The 20759-nt window shown below is 36.8% G+C and overlaps 1 protein-coding gene across 7 annotated transcripts in view; it reads left to right on the top strand.

Moving 5' to 3' along the window:
* axo (axotactin) overlaps positions 1 to 20759 on the top strand; it is a 927649-nt gene that overhangs the window by 649543 nt on the left and 257347 nt on the right. For all 7 annotated transcript variants that reach the window (XM_090410025.1, XM_090410024.1, XM_090410023.1 and 4 more), the window contains one exon: positions 7830 to 7903. In XM_090410025.1, coding sequence (XP_090266151.1) covers positions 7830 to 7903 — 74 coding nt within the window. The remainder of the gene's footprint in view (positions 1 to 7829; positions 7904 to 20759) is intronic.

The following is a 20759-nucleotide window of genomic DNA, read 5'->3' as shown; positions in this document are numbered from 1 at the left end:
TCTCAGTGATCCCAATAATTTTTGTCCAGGCTGATGCTATCTGCACCACCAATTCCGCTCCCTTATTCCAGATAATCCTGGCATTAGTATAATGCATATAAATGCCATTATTTCCATACCCAGCTTTATCCCCTTTAGACGCCACTAGGCTCATTGTTACCTGATGTCGTCCCCCTTCTCCCAAGTAGCCATTCCCACAATAGGCCACCCCCTGCTACCATCCTCCCTGGGCCACAGTGACTCGTTTAGAACGGCAATCTCTCCAGATGCCTATGTCCTTCCTCATTCAAATGTAAGCAGTCTATCGCATACAATTCCTCTCTTTCCTCAAACGCACTCCAAGCATCCACATATTCCAGTCCTCTCGTCACATATTCTAGCTATTATGCCATTCAATATTACTGCTCTTCTGCTCAGCTCGTCATTATCATACCTAGGCATTACGGTATGATAATGACGTCTTTCTCACTTTCTTTCCTCTCTCTGTCTTCTTCCGTACAGCTCCAAGCAGAAATCTCATATCTGTCGCTGTCCGACTTACATTACCACTCAAGTAAGTCATTTATTCCTACCATCACAACCATCTCATCCACACTTTCATCTCTCTTAATTGCCATAGCCACACTTTCTATCGTTCCTCCTAGCAAACACCCCTCACGCATTCTATCTTGACCACCATTGATCATTGAGTCCCCATACATTATACCTCTTACCATTACCTCTCTCCTATTGTTTCCATTCTCTCCTCTTCTTTCATTCCCTTAAGTCTCTCTCATCCTCTCTCCTGTACTGCTCCTATTCTCTCTTCTAGCATTCCCATACCCCTCTCTCTCTCTCTCTTTCTCCTTCCCTCTCTCCTACTGTTTCCATTCTCTCCTCCTCTAGCATTCCCATACCTCTCTCTCAATCCCTCCCTCCTACTTTTTCCATTTTCTCCTTTTTTAGCACTCCCATACCTCTCTCTCTCTCTCTCTCTCTCTTGAACAGCAATTAAGATGGTTTGGACACTTCCAGAGAATATATATACTCTCAGAGATTAATAAATATAGTCTTGAATGGAATCATTGGAAGAAGACAATCAAGAGGCATACAAGAAAGAACTTGGCTACAGTCTTTGAAGGAAAGGTCACAATTATCGAACTTCAGAGAGCAAGATGAGATGTACATTGCACCCTTTGATTGGAAAAGGCCTAAATTTGATTCTCATTATGACAAGAGGAATCTTTATATGGGTTTTTTCTGTTGAAGGTGAGTTAGCTGATCTCATACCGAAGTAGCAGGATTTTTTCTGGTTTTTCACCCTGCATACAGACAAATCGGCCTTGAGAACACATGCAATTTAGAGACAAAAAATACTAGTGGTGTTGGTGTTGATGATAGTGGCAATTTGCTGTAGTTGGTGGATTAAGTGGTGGGGACATAGAGTTGTAGAGTTGGTGCCCTCCCTCAATGAGTCTTTGGACTCCTTTGAGGTGCCACATAATAATAATAATATGGCAGAGATTGAGCCAGATGGCAAAGGTTTGTTCATTGGGGACTCATCCCGTCATCTGATGGGTGAGATAGAAGTTAAGATTGTAAACTAAAAATACTAAAATTATGGATTAAAAGAAAAGAACCTTGAAGTCTAAGTATATTAAAAAAAAAAATGGGATAAGTAAGACTAAAATATAGGCATAATGTGAAGAATATGATGAAACCAGGAATCAAATTAAACTGGAGTAAAATTGAGATTTTTTTGAAGTGATACTAAAACTTAAAACATATTAAAAATATAAGTGTGTACAATATAAAGTAATATTAAAGAATGAACCTAAAAAGAAAGAGGTAAAATATTAACATTACTTTAGAGGGTGAAAGGCTGTTTTTCGGTATTGGGTGTGTTGAAAATGATAAGTGTTAACAATCTATTAATTGTTGGGGATAAGAATGACTAAAAAAAATTCTACTTCAAGTAATTAATCTCTCTGTTTAAATCATCAGAGACTGTTGTATATTTATATGCATTAATAAACAGTGTAAATGTGACAAATTTTTTTATAGCATAAGGATGATATGCGTCAACATGTATGTAGTTTCTTATATTTGTAGGAACATGATGAGTCTAGATGTATCTGTGACTCCCTGGGGATCTTAGGATAATAATAATGATAAAGTTTTGTGATTATATTTTTCTCAAATGTTATCATCGTTAAATTTAAAAGTTAATGCAATTATTTTGTTCAAGTTCAACAGTTCAAAAGTGAGTCTGCTACTGAAATTATTATAAGTTGCAGTATGTTTAAAACACTAGTTTTTCTTCCCCTGAATACAAAAAAAGCCTTCAACATTAGGCCATAAAATATAAATGCTGTGGTGGGAAGGGTTGATAGCAATGATTTTCACTCAAAGTGGGCAAAAATATAACTCACTGAGCTGGTTATTGATATTCTGGCCTATTGGAGTCCAAAAATCTTTGTATAGGAGTTATTTTCAAATTACTTCTATACAAATTGGTAGTAATCTCTTGAGATAATTAGTTTAATTAAAGCTAGAATTAATTTTGTATTCAATTTGACACATGGGTAATTTAATAGTAGTGTCTGGACGATGTCCAATGTTTTGGGGACATCGACATTAGTGTAAAGAAAGGTGGTGTCAAAAGAAGTAACGATATCATTAAAAGGTTAATTCAGATTTTTTATCTGTCCAAAAAAGGTGATTTGTATATTTAATCATAAACCTGACTGTTCAAATGGTTTCGCTAAATTAGCGATGAATTTTGATAAGTGATAGTGTGGTATTTTTTGTAAGAGATTATGAGCAACATTGGATAACCATCTTTGTAAATCTTTATTTGACCAAAAGTAGTAGGAGAGCAATTCATTCCAGGTAGAAGTATTTTCAATGTGAATGTATCTGCTTTCTTGTTAGCATTTTTTTTTTTTTTTTCATATGATTAGAGATTGGGTCCGTGTTGATATTTTGGTATATGCTTTCATCATTAATAATATTAATTATTTTATCCCTCTAATCTAGTTTGTCAATAAGACCACAATGGCATCCTTATCAGCTTTCATGATTATTATGTTACGATTGTTTTTCAAGCATTTAATTGCATTAATAGGGGTTTGGGTTTTAATAAATTTAGTTTAATCCTTTATCCAAGTGTAAGCAAACAAAGTTTGCACCTGAAAATATTTTCAGGACTGAGGTAAGGTAGTGCAACACCAGGCAACTCCGAGCAAAGGTGGACCAAGTTCTCATCACTCCTTGTCTCAGTATCTCCCATAATGCAAAGCACATCTCCTTGCGGACATGTATACTGCTATGCATTAAGGGAAGGACCACTACCCAGACCGGTTTCAACCTTTATTGAGGTCTCGTCAGTGGGAAGCAGACCCAAAAGGGTTTGGGTTTGATGACTAATTTACTACTGATCTTTCTAAAAAAGATGTTTTTGTTAGGATCGTCCTCTAATTTGAGTTATCAAATTAGAGGACAATCTTAACAACGATTGCACTTCACTATTGAGTTTGAACAAAATAGCTTTATTACGTAATACTAACATGAGCTGAAAAAATGTAATCATGAAAGTTTATCATAAGCTTACAAATGTAGGAAACTACCTACACATTGATTTATAATACGTTAAACTGTTAAAAAATCATTTGCACTTGCCTAGTTTATTATTATTATTATTATCATTATTATCCAGGTCTCCATGTAGTCAAAAGACTCATCGTGGGAGGTCGTTTTTAGGAAACACAAAGTTTATCCTACACCTCCTTCAATCCATTGACCATTCCTGCTCCAACCACTCTCTCAGGCAATGCATTCCAAGGTTCAACCAAAGAAACCACTTTTCACCCTCTTGCGCACAGCTTCCTTTAGTAACTTCCAGGAATGGCCCCTTGTCATCACTCCTTCCTGCCGTTCCACCAAGTGAAAGAACTCTCTAATGTCTTCCCTGTAACTGCCTCTCAACAGTTTAAAAGTCTCGATCATATCACCTCTCCTTCTTCTATGCACCAAACTCTGCAATCTACATTCCCTCAGTCGATTCTCATAACTCATATTGTACAGTCCTGAAACCATCTTTGTTATCTGCCTCTGTACCCTTTCCACAGTCAATTTATCCCCTTCAAATCCTGGGGACCAAATCTGAGAACAATAGTCTAAGTGTGGTCTGATCAAGGTCTTATACAACGGAATGATAACTCTTTTATCTCTGCAGGTCAGCATCCTTCTCGTTATTGCAGCAATGCTCTGTGTTACCTTCACCACCTTTGCAATATGTCCCCTGAATTTCAGGTTTCTATCAATCATCAATCCCAGATCTCTTGTCTCCCCTACTTCCTCCAGTGTAGCTCCTCCAATAGAGTATGCAGTGTCACATCGATGTGTCTCAAATCTCAAGATCTTACATTTTGCTGCATTAAACTGAAACTCCCCCATTCATTTGCCCATCTGTCTACTTTATTCAAATCCTCTTGCAGGGCTGTCACATCTGCACTATTACTGATAACCCTTCCCAACTTCACATCATCTGCAAACAACTGAATGTCCCCTTGCAATCCATTGACAATATTATTGATATCAGGGTTGTACAATACAGGTCCCAGTACTGAGTCCTGTGGAACCCCACTTGTAACCTTCTGCTACCTTGATATCGCCCCACCATACATAACTCTCTGATACCTATCAGTCAGCCAATTCTGAATCCATTTGAGTAACCCGACATTTAAACCCATGTGATGCAACTTAAATGTCAGCTTATCGTGTGGCACCCTGTCAAACGCCTTTGCAAAATTCAAAAAAATGGCAGTATATGCCTTTCCCTCATCTACTGCTCTTGTCACTTTATTATAAAAGGCAATCATATTACTAAAGCAAGAGTGCTCCTTAACAAATCCATGTTGATTCTCACAGATAACATTACCCTCATCTGCCCAACGCTGTATATAGTTCCTCACTTATTTCTCCAAGACCTTAACAACTACTGATGACACACAAACAGGCTATAATTAGACACTTCTAGTCTGCTACTGCCCTTATGCAGAGGCACTATTTTACCTTCCTTCCATTCCCTGGGTACCTTTCCCGCAACCAGACTTTTATTGAAAAGCTAGGTCAACACAGCGGTCAGTTCTTTTGCACATTCTTTCAAAACCTGTGGTGAAATACCATTCAGTCCAACAGCTTTACTGGTAACCAGAGTACTCAGTATTTGGAACACACTCTTCTCTTGCACCTCTAAACCCTGAACCCACCCTATTCCTCTGGTATTAAAACCTCCTCCATGATGAAATACTCCAATAAAGTGCTCATTGAACAACTCCACTATGTCCTCTGCATCAGTCACTCTATTCCCATTTTTATCCCACAATGTCATTCTTCCACAGTCGTTTCTCTCCCTACTGGCCACATAGCTAAAAAATTCCCTAGGATTTTCTTTGGATCTTAGTGCCAATCGCTTCTCATATTCCAGTTTTGCCTTCCTCACCATTCTTGTCACTCTCCTGACGTGCATCATATATTCTTCTTGTATCTGTCCTTCACCCCTCTCCATATATCTCTTTCATAATCTCTTTTTCAACTGCAGTTCCTGTTTGATATTGTTTGTCATCTACTTTACACCAAAGTGTGTCCGGTTTTTCACCCGTGGAATACAGTTTACTATTGCTGCTAACAAATGTTCTTTCACAATTTCCCAAGCACTAATGATATCCTGGTCTTCCAATTCTGCCCTCTATGGAACTGCCCCTAGTTGATACCTAAGACTATTATAATCACCTGCCTTATAGTTCCACATATGCTCTCTTTTCTTTGATACACCTGCATGTCTGTTCATCTTCCAGGTCAAAACCACATGGTCACTCTCTCCATCTGGTGGGAGAGATGTCATCTCAGTTATTATCAACTCTTCTGATGCTATGACCAAATCCAAAACTCTTGGACCTCTTGTTCCCTCTATTACATGTTACTGAAGACATTTGTCCCTCAAGAATTCCAGAAATTCTATCCCCTTCTTACTACTTGCATTTTCCTCTTCCCAGCATATACTGCTGTAGTTAAAATCTCCCATAACAATCATTCTTCTTGCACTTGCCAAGCTCAACTTCCTAAACATCTCCTGGTCCCCACTCTCTGTGCTCACTGGTTTATAGCAACACCTCACTAAATATCCTATCTTGGCCACTTCTACCTCACACCATATGCTTTCAAAACCATTTGTGTCACTGCCTTTCAATGCCTCCATTCTTAGAGGACATAAGTCATCACTATTCATAAGCAGTACTCCACCACCACGTTTTCCTTTCCTATCCTGCTGAATAATGCTGTACCCTGCCACAATGGACATAAATACACAACAGTCTGTGAAGATCTCAACAGAGAGATTAATTACTCGGAATGGATTTTCTTAAACCATTCTTGCCTAACAATTAGTAAGCTATGTTAACTCTTTATCTAAAGTAAAAGATGGCAGGCCTCAAGATAAAATAATGTTCCCCCTAACAAGATCTTAAAATAAAAAAAAAAATTAAATCTCAATCTGCAATTGTATGATTATAATCAAAGTAGGTTGGAACTTGTGTATTAATAAGTAAGTAAAACCAGTTATTTCAACCTTTCTCTTGTTCAGTCCAGAAAAATAATAATTTCCCAAGTGATTACTTTTACAAGATGTCTGTACTTATTATATAGCTGTATTTAAAAAATTGTATCGAAGTTCAAATTATCCATGTCTCAATCTGAGATAATTTGAATTTTGATAAGATTTTTTATTACAGCCATATAATATGCATAGAAATCGGAAAATATTATTTTTCCATAACCAAAGAAAAGCTTAAATAACTCATTTTACTTATTTATACACAAGTTCCAACTTCCTTCGATTATAATCATACAATCTGTGAAAGCTCTGGCAGAAAATGTGATATTCAGTAGATTGTCAACACTTTTCCCCATTGTAAATATGGGCAAAAACATAAATTATTTATAGAAAATTACTTGTCTATATCTGTGTCCTAAATACATCAATTCACACTTCACACAAAATAGATAAAACTCTGAAAAAAAAAAAAAGAACAGGAACTTATGACAACATTCGATTGAATTGTTGACACAATAATCAATCGTATCCACTGGTTTCTGGTTGCTAATGTCTGAGCTCACACCTTGTCTCGCCTTCTGGGTGATTTAAAACCACCGAGTGCTAAGAATTTGACCTGCTGCGCATTCTGTATGTCTGTTCAAAGGTCTCAGAGGTGTCAGTATTTGTGACCATCCACCCAAGCTATTAATGTTTACATGGTGAAAAGTGTCCTCTTTGTGAAGCATTAGTATATTGTGTTTAATATTAGGAATCATGCAAAGCCAGGACACAATTAGGGGCATCTTTAACAAGAATAAATGCAAAAATATAATATTAGTGATATTGCTGTTCCTGGGTGTGCAATACACACCTAGCACAGCCTGAATATACACACCTGATATATATATATATATATATATATATTATTTGTTTGTTTGTTTTGTCCTTTGAGAGTGATAGATGAATGTGGAATACAAAAAGTATTGTAAGTGTTGAACTTCCGAATGAGTTAATGTTAGTTATTTATATTACTTTAGTCATTTAGTCATACTAAATTGCCAATCATTATCATAAAGCAGGTTGCAAAGGAATTCATAATCTCTATTAATATGACAAAAAAAAATTACATTTTTGCAAAATGTTCATAGCTTCTAGTCATTTCAATTATCATATATCTATCTATCTATCTATATATATATATATATATATATATATATATATGTTTGTTTATTTATTTTGTTGTTCACCCTAGTTCGAACTACTTAGTTATTGCATTAACATCTGAAGGATCTGTATTGTTGGAAGAAAGCTTGGGAACTGCAGGAAGTAAGACCTAATTTAATGTTTAATATATATTTCTCGATATATAAGGGTTTTTATCCTGATACTTTTTTGTAAAAAATTTCATAATCGTTGTATAGCAAGAAGTGACTTTTCTGTTTTTCCTGCTCTAGAAACTAAATGCAGTACTTTTTCAAGAGTCTTTACCTCCAACATGATGGTGAGAGTCTCGCAGTAGGTAATGAAAATAGTCAGCCTCTTAAAAGACATTTGCTAATATCTGTGACACATAGGATTCAAACCCAGAGCTTGGTTAGAGAGCAGAACATTAGCAACTTGGCCAACCAGACTTTTAAATTCACTATTTATGCTGCTTATTTAACATGAAAGTTATGTTATATGTAATCAGGCATGATATGTGACCTCCCTTTTCCCCACATAGCTATTTATATGAAGAACACTTTTAAATCAAACACCGTCCTCAACACTGTTCTCTTAAACACACAGTCTGGATGTACTAATATTAATGATATATTATTATTATTATTATTATTATTATTATTATTCAGGCCTCCATGGAGTCAAAAGACTCATCGTGGGAGGTCCTTCCTAAGAACATAAAGTCTGTCAAGACTCATTGAGGGGAGGTCCCCCCTAAGAAACACAAAGTCTATCATACCACCACTTAAACTCATACACTATTGGAGGAGCTCACAGTTTCCTTTCGTAACTTCCAGGGATGGCCTCTTGTCATCACTCCTTCCTGCTGTTCAACCAAGCAAAAGAACTCCCCAGTGTCAACCCTGTAACTAGCTCTCAACAGTTTAAAAGTCTCAATCATATCACCTCTCCTTCTTCTATCCACCAAACTCTGCAGTCCACATTCCCTCAGCCGATCCTCATAACCAAAATTGTACAGTCCTGAAACCATCTTTGTCATCCGTCTCTGTACCCTTTCCACAGTTAATTTATCCCCTTCAAATCCTCGGGACCAAATCTGAGAACAATAGTTTAAGTGTGGTCTGATCAGAGACTTATACAACGGAATGATAACCCTTTTATGTCTGCAGGTCAGTGTCCTTCTCATAATTGCAGCAATTTTCTGTGTTACCTTCACCACCTTTGCAATGTGTCCCCTAAATTTCAGGTTTCTATCAATCATCAACCCCAGATCTCTTGTCTCCCCTACTTCCTCCAGTATAACTCCTCCCATATAGTATGCAGCATCCCATCGATGTTTCCCAAACCTCAAGACCTTACATTTTGCTGCATTAAACCGACACCCCATTCATTTGGCCATCTATCTAGCTTATTCAAATCCTCTTGCAGGGCTACCACATCTGCACTATTACTAATAATCCTTCCCAGCTTCGCATCATCCGCAAACAACTGAATATCCCCTTGCAATCCACTGGCAATGTCATTGATATAAAGGTTAAACAATATAGTTCCCAGTACTGAGCCATGTGGGACCCCACTTGTAACCCTCTGCCTCCTTGAAACTGCTCCACCATATACAACTCTCTGTTACCTATCAGACAGCCAATCCTAAATCCAGTTATCCAATCTGACATCCAGACCCATGTGTTGCAACTTAAATATCAGCTTATCATGTGGCACCCTGTCAAATGCCTTCACTAAGTCTAAGAAAATTGCAGTATATGCCTTTCCCTCATCTAATGTTCTTGTAACTTTATTATAAAAGGCCAGCATATTACTAAAACAAGAGCGCCCCTTCACAAATCCATGTTGATTCTCACAGATAACATTATCCTCATCTGTATACTGTCCCTCACTACTTTCTCCAAGATCTTAACAAGTACTGATGACACACAAACTGGCCTGTAATTAGACACTCCCAGTCTGTTACCACCCTTATGCAATGGCACTATCTTACCTTCCTTCCATTCTCTGGGCACCTTTCCTGCAGCCAGAGTTATATTGAAAATCCAGGTTAAAGTCACTGTCAGTTCCCTAGCACATTCTCTCAAAACTCATGGTGAAATACTGTCCAGTCCCAAAGCTTTACTGACATCCAGAGTACTCAGTATTTGAAACACACTCTCCTCCTGTACCTCTAAACCTCGAACCTGCCCTATCCTTCTAGCATTAAAACTGACTCCTGTAGGATGAAATACTCCAATAAAGTGTTCATTGAAAAATTCCACTATGTCCTCTGCGTCAGTTACTCTATTCCCATTTTTATTCCACAATGTCATTTTCTTTCACAATCATTTCTCCTCTTACTGATCACATAGCTAAAAAATTCCCTAGGATTTTCTTTGGATCTTAGGGCCAATCTCCTCTCATATTCCAGTTTTGCTTTCCTTACCACACTGGTCACTCTTCTGGCCTGTGTCTTATATTCGTCAATCATCTTCTCTTCACCTGTCTCCTTATATCTCTTCCATAGCCTCTTTTTCGCATGCAATTCCTGTTTAATATTGTTTGTCATCCATTTTACTCCAAATTGTGTCCTCTTCCTCACTGGTGGTATACAACTTACCATTGCTGCTAACAAATATTCTTTCACAATTTTCCACACACTAATGATATCCTGGCCTTCCAATTCCTCCCTCCATGAAACTTCCCGAAGGTGACATCTAAGACTGTTATAATCACCTGCTTTATAATTCCACATAAGTTCCCATCTCTTTGATACTCCTGCATGTCTATTTATTTTCCAAGTCAAAACCATATGTTCACTCTCTCCAACTCATGGGAGAGAAGTCCTCTCAGTTATTATCAACTCTTCTGATGCTATAACCAAATCCAAAACTCTTGAACCTCTTTTTCCCTCTGTTACATGTTGCCTAAGACATTTGTCTCTCAAGAATTCTAGAAATTCCATTCACTTATTGCTACATGCATCTTCCTCTCCCCAATTTATACTACTGTAGTTAAAATCTCCCATAACAATCATTCTTCTTGCACTTGCCAAACTCAACTGTCTAAACATTTCCTGGTCCCCACCCTCTGTGCTCACTGGTTTATAGTAACATTCCACTAAACATCCTGTCTTGCCCACCTCTACCTCACACCATATGCTCTCAGAATCATTTGTCTCACTGCCTTCCAAAGCCTCCACTCTTAGAGGACGTAGGTCATCACTTATCATAAGCAGTACACCACCACCACGCTTTCCCCTCCTATCCTGCCGAAAAATGCTGTACCCAGCGACTTCTAAATCCTGTTGTTATATCCCCTTCTGTCAACCATGTGTCAGTGAACCCAATAATTTTTGGCCAGGCTGATGCTATCTGCACCACCAATTCCTCTCCCTCATTCTGGATACTCCTGGCAAAATATTTCCTCTTGTCGGCAACTAGATTTGAACCACCAAATCCTTTCTTCGTGCAGTCAAGCACTGTAGAGTGCAAACGCCACTTCTACTGAGCTGCACAGGCTCTTAAATTATATAGAAGTAAGGGATATTAAAGATCCAACCTAATTCAAAGCCGAATATATTTGCTTTGAATTTAAAGTGCCATTTATGTTAAAGAGCTTTAACAAGAACTTAAAAAAAATTACAGAATTTATTTAACTCATCCAAGGATCCATTTCCTCCACTGGCCCTGCCTGGAGTATACTGTATTCATTGCACCTGTAATTTGCCCAGGTGAAAGAGGACACATAACTCCTATCCAAAAAAAGGATCATAAATGGCACATTAAATTTAATAACTGTTGTAAATCCGGCCTTTCTAATCATGCCTTGAATACTCTACATAGAACTGACTGTAAGAAAACTATCTATATGAATTTGTTCACTGGTGATGTTATAAATAGATTATAGCCGTATGATGATGTAGTTTTTTTTTCCACTGGAGTCAAGCCAGTAGAATAACAGTTGATCAAATCATTGTCTCTTGGCATACTGATTGAGTGGTAATATATCTTGTCTCTGTATATATATATATGTGTGTATACTCCAGATCATGACCTTAATATGAAGGTTGAAATGTCGGGCATGGTTGGCTGAGTGGTTAGCTTATCCACTCTCCAGCCAAAAGGATGTGAGTTTGAATTCCACTGTGGTCATTTACGTTTGTGATTGTCTGTGAAAATACTAGTGGTAGTGATGGGCAGTAGATGGTGTTGGTGTAGATGATGATGGTAGTTGTTGTTTGTTGCTGTAGTTGGTGGAGACAAAGAGTTGTAGAGTAGGTGCCCTCTCCCAATGAGTCTTTGAACTACTTGGAGGTGATAATAATTGATTGAAATGAATGATGATCGCTGTGTAACACTAAAGGAAAGGTCTCTCTTTCATCTTTTTCTCCAATAACTTAACTGCCACTTCTGAGATACTCATTAGCCTATAATTTCTGTCTTTGAGTCACCTTTATGCAGTTGGACTAATTTGTTATCTTTCCACTCTATGGCAACTTCATTTACCATCACTCTTCCAGTTTAGCATCATCAGTAAACAACTGAATATTTCCTGTCCAATCATTTCCTATGTCACTGATGTGCAAATTAAACAACAGAGGACCAAATATTGAGCTGCTGGTCACCTGCCTTCTCCTGGACAACTTCTCCATAAACCACTCTTTGTTATTTGTCCATCCAGTACTGAGACTTAAACAGCTTAGACAGAGGAGGTGATAGTTCACACTTTTTCATTCTTGTAATATACTGGCCTATCTAAACTGTGTTTGAATTGAGATTCTGCAATATTTTAAGCACCTCCATTTCTTCAACTTCTGTTCTCATATCAATCAATGTCACACCTGGCATTGCAACGTCAGCACTTATATGGTACAGAAATGCTCACTCAGTAATTCAACTATTTCTCTTGCCTCTGTTACCTCCCCCCCCATCATGACTTTTTTAAATCATCCTATCATAGTCATTCCTCCTTTTACTTGCCACATAGTAAAGGTATACTATAGGATTTCTTTTGTCCTCATCAGCTAGCTCTCATAATTAATTTTTGCCTTCCTTACCATACAGGTCACCCTTCTTGCCTGTGCCTTATGCTGCTCATGTGCACGCTGATCACCTTTTTCTTTATAATCCCTCCCTTAGGTCAAGCTGCATGATCACATTCCCCCAAGCAGAGGCAGTAGAGCTAGATTTGTTACTATTAAGTTCCCTGATGCTGTGATCAGGTCTGGCACTCTCAAACCTCATGTCCACTCTGTTACATGCTGCCTCAGGTAATATTTCTCAGCAGCTATATAAATTCCATATCCTTCCCTGCCTGAGGCCATTCCTCCTCCCAGTTGATGTCCACATGGATTGACCTGCACTCATTATGCTAATTTGCAGTTCATGCCATCTATATTCTCCTTTATACCCCCTGGATTATAGCTGCAACCAGTTACATATATATTATCCTGTTTTTCTTCTCACACCAGATAGCATGAAATGAACTACTTACTGAATCTCTGTTCCCCTGATGTATGGCTACTCATTTTATGCCTATAACTTTTGGCCAAGGTGAGCTAACAAATGTGAGCTAAAAACTTCTCACCCTTATGTTGAAAGTTTATTTTTCACTTGGTTAGAGTATAATAAATTTAGTTTAATCCTTTATCCAAGTGTGAGCAAACAAAGGTTGCGCCTGAAAGTATCTTGACTGGGATAAGGTGGTATAACACAAGGGCACTCCTTGCAAAGGTGGAGCAAGCTACCAACTTGGGCCTGGCTCCCACTGAAGAGACCTCAATAAAGGTCGAAACTAGTCTGGGTTGTGGCCCTTCCCTTAATGCATAACATTAAACATATCCGCAAGGAGATGTGTTTTGCATTATTGGAGATACTGAGATAGGAATGTTGGTAGCTTGCTCCACCTTTGCAAGGAGTGCCCTGGTGTTATACCACCTTACCCCAGTCCTGAAGATACTTTCAGGTGCAAACTTTGTTTGCTCACACTTGGATAAAGGATTAAACTAAATTTATTATATTATTATTCTCACCCTTATTTTGAAACTTCTGGCTTTAGTATACATATACTGCAACACTCCCTTCATCCCACAACCTCCCTTACAGCTTGCATTGCTTAGTCTTCATAAGTTAAGAACCTGGACTGCATCATTCTCCCACTTAATAATTTGTGGGTTGCCTAAAATTGCATTGCCTGCATTTCCCCTAAACATACTAGTTTCCCTAACTCTGCACTGCCAAACGCTTACTAAACAACACTTCTCAAAACTCTTGACACCATCCATTGAAATCCATTTAAATGCAAGTCATCCATCTTATATAAATCCTTCCTTCCATCAAACTCACTTCACACACAATCTGCTCACTGACTCATTTTCGATCATAACTCTCCATCTCAGCTCATTTTTATCATACTGTGGCCACAGACTTGCAGCTTTTACTTTCTCACTCTTCTTTTTCATATGCACTAGCAACTCTTTCATGTCTTCTTGCATGCCACACTTGTCACCTAAAGAATCATGTGTACCAGCCAAAATAAACGCATCTTTCACCTTAACTCTACATTTACTGACCATCTTAGCACCAAGAAAATGTGATTTTCTTGGTGCTAAGATTCTCCTCAAGCACCTCCCATTATCAAAACTAGTCTTTAACATTTAAGGTGTCAAGGAAACTTCACCAAAATGAAGTGATTCATTTCACCAGGTGATTCCTTTCAGTTCACTGAAATTATTTACATGAAGGCTGTCCAAAGCACTGCCCGTGGGCCATGTGCAGCCCACCTGTGGGGTTTGATTTCATGAGCGAAAAAATAAAATAGCAATTTGAATCTAATGCATATTAGATATTTTAATTCTATCAATAATCTCGATGTTGGTAATTTTATTTGGTATTTTTACATCACTGTATACCGACGTGTTTTTCAAATATTAGATGTCTCAAAGAAGCATTCTTACACTATTTTGTTCCAATGCACATGCTCTTGGCACTCTGGGAATGTGAGCGCACAATTAGTATTGTTCGTTTGTTCAGCTATTGAGGTTGTGTCACTGCTGCTCACCAAATTACTAGATACGCATTGTGATGCGGCCCTTGGATAAATCTTTTTTTTTTAAATTCAGTCCTCAGATTACCTAAGTATAATACACAGTAATATACTTAGATTTCGCAAAGGCTTTTGATAGATTACCACATGATAAATTGATAGTCAAACTATAGCAGATGCGGTTGGATATTAGATTGGTGCATTGGATTGGAGACTGGCTATCTGATAGGTATCAACAAGTTGTGTATGGAGTAGCGATATCCAGGAAAAGGAAAGTTACTAGTAGTGTGCCTCAGGGATCTATTATAGGGCCATTGCTGTTTAACTTGTATATTAATGATATTGGAGAAGATTTGAATGGAGATATTCAGTTGTTTGCAGATGATGCAAAGTTAGGATGAACCATGAAGAGTAGAGAAGATGTTGTGGTCTTACAAGAAGACTTGAATTAATTTAGTGATTGGGCATAGAAATGGGAATATGAGTTCAACGTTGCAAAATGTAAGGTTTTAAAATTTGGAAAACAAAAATAGGATGCAGAATTTATGCTTAGTGAGGATATATTGTGGAAGAAATAAGAGATCTAGGAGTGATAGTGGATAAGGATCTGAAATTTAGGGGACACATAGCCAAAATTGTGAAGACAACACAAAGGCTTCTGGGAATGATGCATGGGACATTGACTTGTAGAAGTGGGGAAATTCTTGTTCCATTGTATAAGACTGTGATTAGGCTATGCATGGACTATTGTGCCCAGATTTGGTCACCTGGTTTTTAATAGGATTAAGAGATGTTGGGAAGGATCCATAGGTGACTGACTAAGGTACTTTCTAACCTCTGGAATATCGTATATGAGGAAAGGTTGAGAAAATGCAATTTACAGAGTCTAGTGGAAAAGAAGAAGAGGGGAGATATGATACAGATCAATAAGTTAGTAAGGGATTGTTATGGGATCAATGTTGGAGATGTTCTACAGAAAACTGTGGGAGATTGGGGGAGAATCAGAGGTTATCCCTGGAAACTGTATAAAGAGGTGTGATCAGGGTGAGTGAGAAGCAGGTTTTTTTCATGCAGAGTTGTGAATAATTGGACTGTCTTGCCTGACATGCGGTGTCTGCAGAGAATTTGAGTGTGTTTAAAGCACAGTATGATGAGCTCTATGTATTATAAAAGAATCTCCTAGATGAGTCTTTGACTCCATGGAGTCAATAATAATTATTATTATTATTATTGGGTAATAATAATAATAATAATAATATTTTTTGTACTTTTATTGACTTTTTATATAGTCTGGGAAACTCTGCTATAGCAACCAAATATGGAACTTTTATCAAGCCACTTTGGGTCCTCAGTATGCAGAACAGTATTCTTATGCTAGACATTGAGATTCATCTCCTGAAGACAGTCACAAACATCTATGTTTGCAGTGGGATTTTAACCTGAAGCCTGTCAGTTGGAAAGTTGATATGCCATTTGTTGGAAGTTTTTCCACTTGGTTATGCTATAAATTAAAGATACCAAGAAATTATATTCTTGGTTTAATCCTTTATCCAAGTGTAAGAAAACAAAGTTTGTGTCTGAAGTATTTTCAGGATAGGCAACTCATATATAGAAGCTGATGATTTCACATCGCTTGCCTTATTGTCCCATAATGCAAAGCACATATCCTTATGGATATGTAATGTTATGCATTATGGGAAGGATCACTACCCAGACCAGTTTCAACCTTTATTAAGGTCTCATCATATTGGTGTCAGCCTCCCACTGATAAACCATCAATAAATAACCAAGTGGGAAAACTTCCAACAGCTACCTCTAATCCAGAAGAGTTTAACCTTTCTACCGGCTAGGACGTCTATAGATCCAACTAAATCTGGATAAGATTCAGCCCACCTGTTTAAAGAACCTGGATAAGAAGTGCAATTTGACTGTCATGTCCATTAGAAGGTGTGATAAACCCTCACGCTGAAGAGAAAGGTTAATCGGATTATCTCCCGTTCGTAGCTGCCTCTCAGTTGCCTATAACAAGAAACGGACTTTCTTGTTCCATGCTGGTGAACTGGATTTTAGTTATATAGGATAGACTAAAAATAGAGAAATTATTTATATTTTTGTTTTCTCTTTTTATTGTACAATACAATTTTAATTTCTGGACAAAATAAAGGTCTTGCATAATTTCTTCACTTAACCAATTTAATTTTTTATTTTTTTCTAATCGCTACTAGACAAAAGATTTTTCTTTGTTCTGGAAGAAATTAATTCACGATAATTTTTTGGAATATTCTTTTAAAAAAAGAAAAGAAAACCGGCTGCCGACGTTCCAGGTTATATTAATTTTATTTTTGTACAAAACCATCGAAATCGAATAATACTTAACAGATTTCCTTTAGGACAAGCTTGGGCAACTTTGCTTTATAGAGAATAACATGAAATTCTTTAATCATATTACTAAATTTTTTCTTCATGTTGTATAGTAATCTGTACTTTCACTTTCTTGGTTTCCTTCTATAATTGGTCATTACAAAATGAAATTAAGAGTTATGATTTAAATTTATATTTTCTGCATAATTCAGATATTTTATTCTCCAATTTTTAAAGTAAGCGATATATTTGCTTATTTTTATCATTCAAAATATGTATATCAAATGTGAAATTTCATTTCCATATTTTTACAATAGAATTGAACTTTATTTCGCCTCTGATAGTTTAACCCCCCCCCCGTTGCATTACTATCACACACCCGGAAACTGTTATGAAACATAGGTACAGTTTTTATTTAATTCGTTATTTTTCTCTAGTAATTGTTCCACATAACTTTAATTTTTCGATACTGAAACTATGTGGTAATTATTATAAATTAGCAAATTATAAATCAGACAATATACATATTTCCTGATTATTATAAATCAGGAAATTATGTGATATTCGGTAAAATCACTGTCATCCTTCAAATGCAATATCAGAATAAAGTAAGTGAAAAACCCGAAGTTTCGAAATACATTTCGAAAGCCCGCTCTCGAAATGTATTGGTCTACAGACTGGATTCTGAACACGGCAATGTTTCGTGATGTTATGACTGAAAAACAATTCAGTCTCATCATGAAGTATTTGCATTTTCAGAATAATGAGGAATACGATCAGGCAACACATCCTTGCCCTGTCCTCAACAAAATTTATGATTTTCTGATGAAAATCCGTCAAAAATGTAGATCACTCTACATTCCTGAGAGAGACTTGAGTATCGATGAATGCCTTATGCCATTCAAAGGTGGACTGAAATGTAAGCAGTATATTCCCAAAAAGAAAGCGAAGTATGGAGTAAAATTTTTTATTCTTTGCGAATCGGAAAGTGGATATCTTTGGGATTTCAAACCTTATACGGGAAAGCAAACTGTAATCGAGCACGATAAATATTCGGATCTCCCCTTGTCGATGCGTGCAGTAATGCAGTTACTAGACCCTTTACTGGGGAAAGGTTACTGCATTATAATGGATAATTACTATATATGTGTCCTGAACTCGCTGATTTGCTTTTACAGCATCTTACAGATAGTTATGGTACTGTAAATGCAAAAAGGTGAGATATGCCTCCAGATCTGTCTTCAGGAAAGCTATCGAAGGGGGAAATCCGAACTTATCAGCGAGGGAAAGTCTTTGCACTACGTTGGAAAGACAAAAAAGATGTTTTTCTGCTATCTTCCCTGCACAATCCATCAGCGGAATCCTTGGAGAAGCATGGTTTGAAGAAAGAAAAACCCATTGCTGTGTGTGCATACAATGACACTATGGGTTGAATCGACAGGTGCGATCAGCAGCTATCATTCTACTCTGTAATGAGGAAACAGCATAAAAAATATTACAAAAAAGTGTTTGGACATGTTATTTGAATTTTGAAGTGTTTGGATTTTGTTATTTGGAACAGTTTCCTCCTGTACAAGAAAAAATGTTTGTCTACCATAACATATCTAGAATACAGAATAGAAATTGCGAAAGCATTGCTGCATGCACATGCACCTTCTTCAGCAAGCAGAAAAACAGGAAATCCTGCCAGACATCTGAGGTTGAACGCTGCTAACTCCAACCGTTATCCCGAAAATCTACCACCAACGGCTAATAAAAAAAAAACCTCCACGCAAATATTATGTATGTAATAAAAAAATATCAGAAAGGAAAGAAAAATCTGGTGCCCTGAGTGTAAAACTGCTTTGTGTGTTTACCCTTGCTTCAAGGTGTTCCACGCTGTTCAAGCATTTTAAATTCTGAACAGTATGAATTAAAAAATGTTTGTTTTCAAGGCCATCAAAACAGTCCTTTTCAGGACTACAAATATTGATAGAGGGATACCCGAATGCACTGTTTCTTTTTCATCTTGAAGGCTAATTTTTAAGTTCTTTTTATGACACAGAGAAACTGGAAGGAGTATTCCAGGTAAAGTATTTCATCAAAACAATAAAATATAATGAAATAAAATCTACCCTATATATATATAAAATGATAAGCTTTTTTATGTCATGTTTATCTAAACGTTTTGAAACTCAGGGGCTACCCTGAGTGTCGAGTCTTCAAAATTCCAGTCATCAGAATTCAGGGGCTGAACCCCCTTTCGAGTTATCACAATTGAAGGAGAACTGGTCTACCATACCGGAACACGGGGGATTGGGCATAGCCCCCCTAGTTAATAAATGAAATATATAAATAATAACGGGAACATTTTCACCTTGCCAACACTCAACATTGATGTGATATGGGTTCCAAATTTCTTGTTTCGGAGATATATATATATATATATATTACAAAGTTTTGTAATAAAAATTTCTGCTACAATGAAGTTTGGCAAAATCAACAATATTATTACCACCTTATTTCTGTTTCTCGTGTGGGAGAAAAACGGTAAAATGTCACTCTTATAATTATATGAGATGTTATAATGGCAAAAATAGTAAGAAAAAAGTCATTTGCACTTTCTCTTCAAAACACAAAGAAAGAACATTGCAAATTCAGCCAGTGGAAAAGAAAATACTACATATTTTTCTCCTGTTATCTGATTTTTTTTCTTATAGTTCAAAGAAGAAATCACTGCATATAACATGAAGTCTGCAGGAGGGAAAAAAATCTGGAAATTGGTTACATTATAACGAATAGAGAAATCATGTCAGAAAAATTATTCACGTATGATTCTAATCTCAGCAGACATAACATTTTCTTCTAGATTAGATATCTAAAGTAACTGAACCTTTGCTACTGTTTTACACTAAAATGAATGGGTATGTTCCCCAAGTGATTTACGTTTGTAACAGCTGTCTTGCGAACGATTTATGAAATAAATTATCTGAAATATCCGCAGATTGCTTAGGTCTATATCCCCCCTGCAAAAAAAAAGAAGATTATGAAACGCATATGCACCTTTTCTTTGAAAATAATTCAAATCCTCTTTTTCAAGATAATTGTATGATTTAATTTCTAATTTTTGATAATAAAAGTGAAACTGATCATTATAAATTAAGCAATTATTTTGGCATAAATAATGTATAAGCATGTAAACGAAATATCAGTATTTCTGTTAGAATATAGGTAATCACAATCGAAAAGGAAACAAGACATTCTTGACATATTCTGCACTACAGCCTGGGGCACTTTAGGTTCTCCCTTTTCTTCTCAATAGCACTGAGAGTAATAAGCCTTCAACTTTTCCTCCAGCTAAGAGGATATTACCAAGTATTTAGAAGACGTAGATTATTTCAGAAATAGCTTCCAGCAGCAGCAGAAGTAATATTTAGATTTTTTTTAAAGAAAAACAAACACAAATAATACTACTGAACTTTCTTTTGTGTGGTATGCATATAAACAATTTTGCATGGTGAAAATATAGCATATTATTTCTAAAATTTCACATAATTTCAGTGGGCAGTAGAACAGCTGGTTTTAGATTGCAAATAAATAGAACAGATTTAGAAGCTACACGATACAA

Source organism: Typopeltis vanoorti, chromosome 20 (genome assembly GCF_054136105.1).
Source record: "Typopeltis vanoorti isolate ZY-2024b chromosome 20, IOZ_Tvanoo_1.0, whole genome shotgun sequence".
NCBI classification, from domain to species: domain Eukaryota; kingdom Metazoa; phylum Arthropoda; class Arachnida; order Uropygi; family Thelyphonidae; genus Typopeltis; species Typopeltis vanoorti.
The sequence above is the reverse complement of the archived record's forward strand: the minus strand, read 5'-3'. Positions and strand labels throughout refer to the sequence as shown.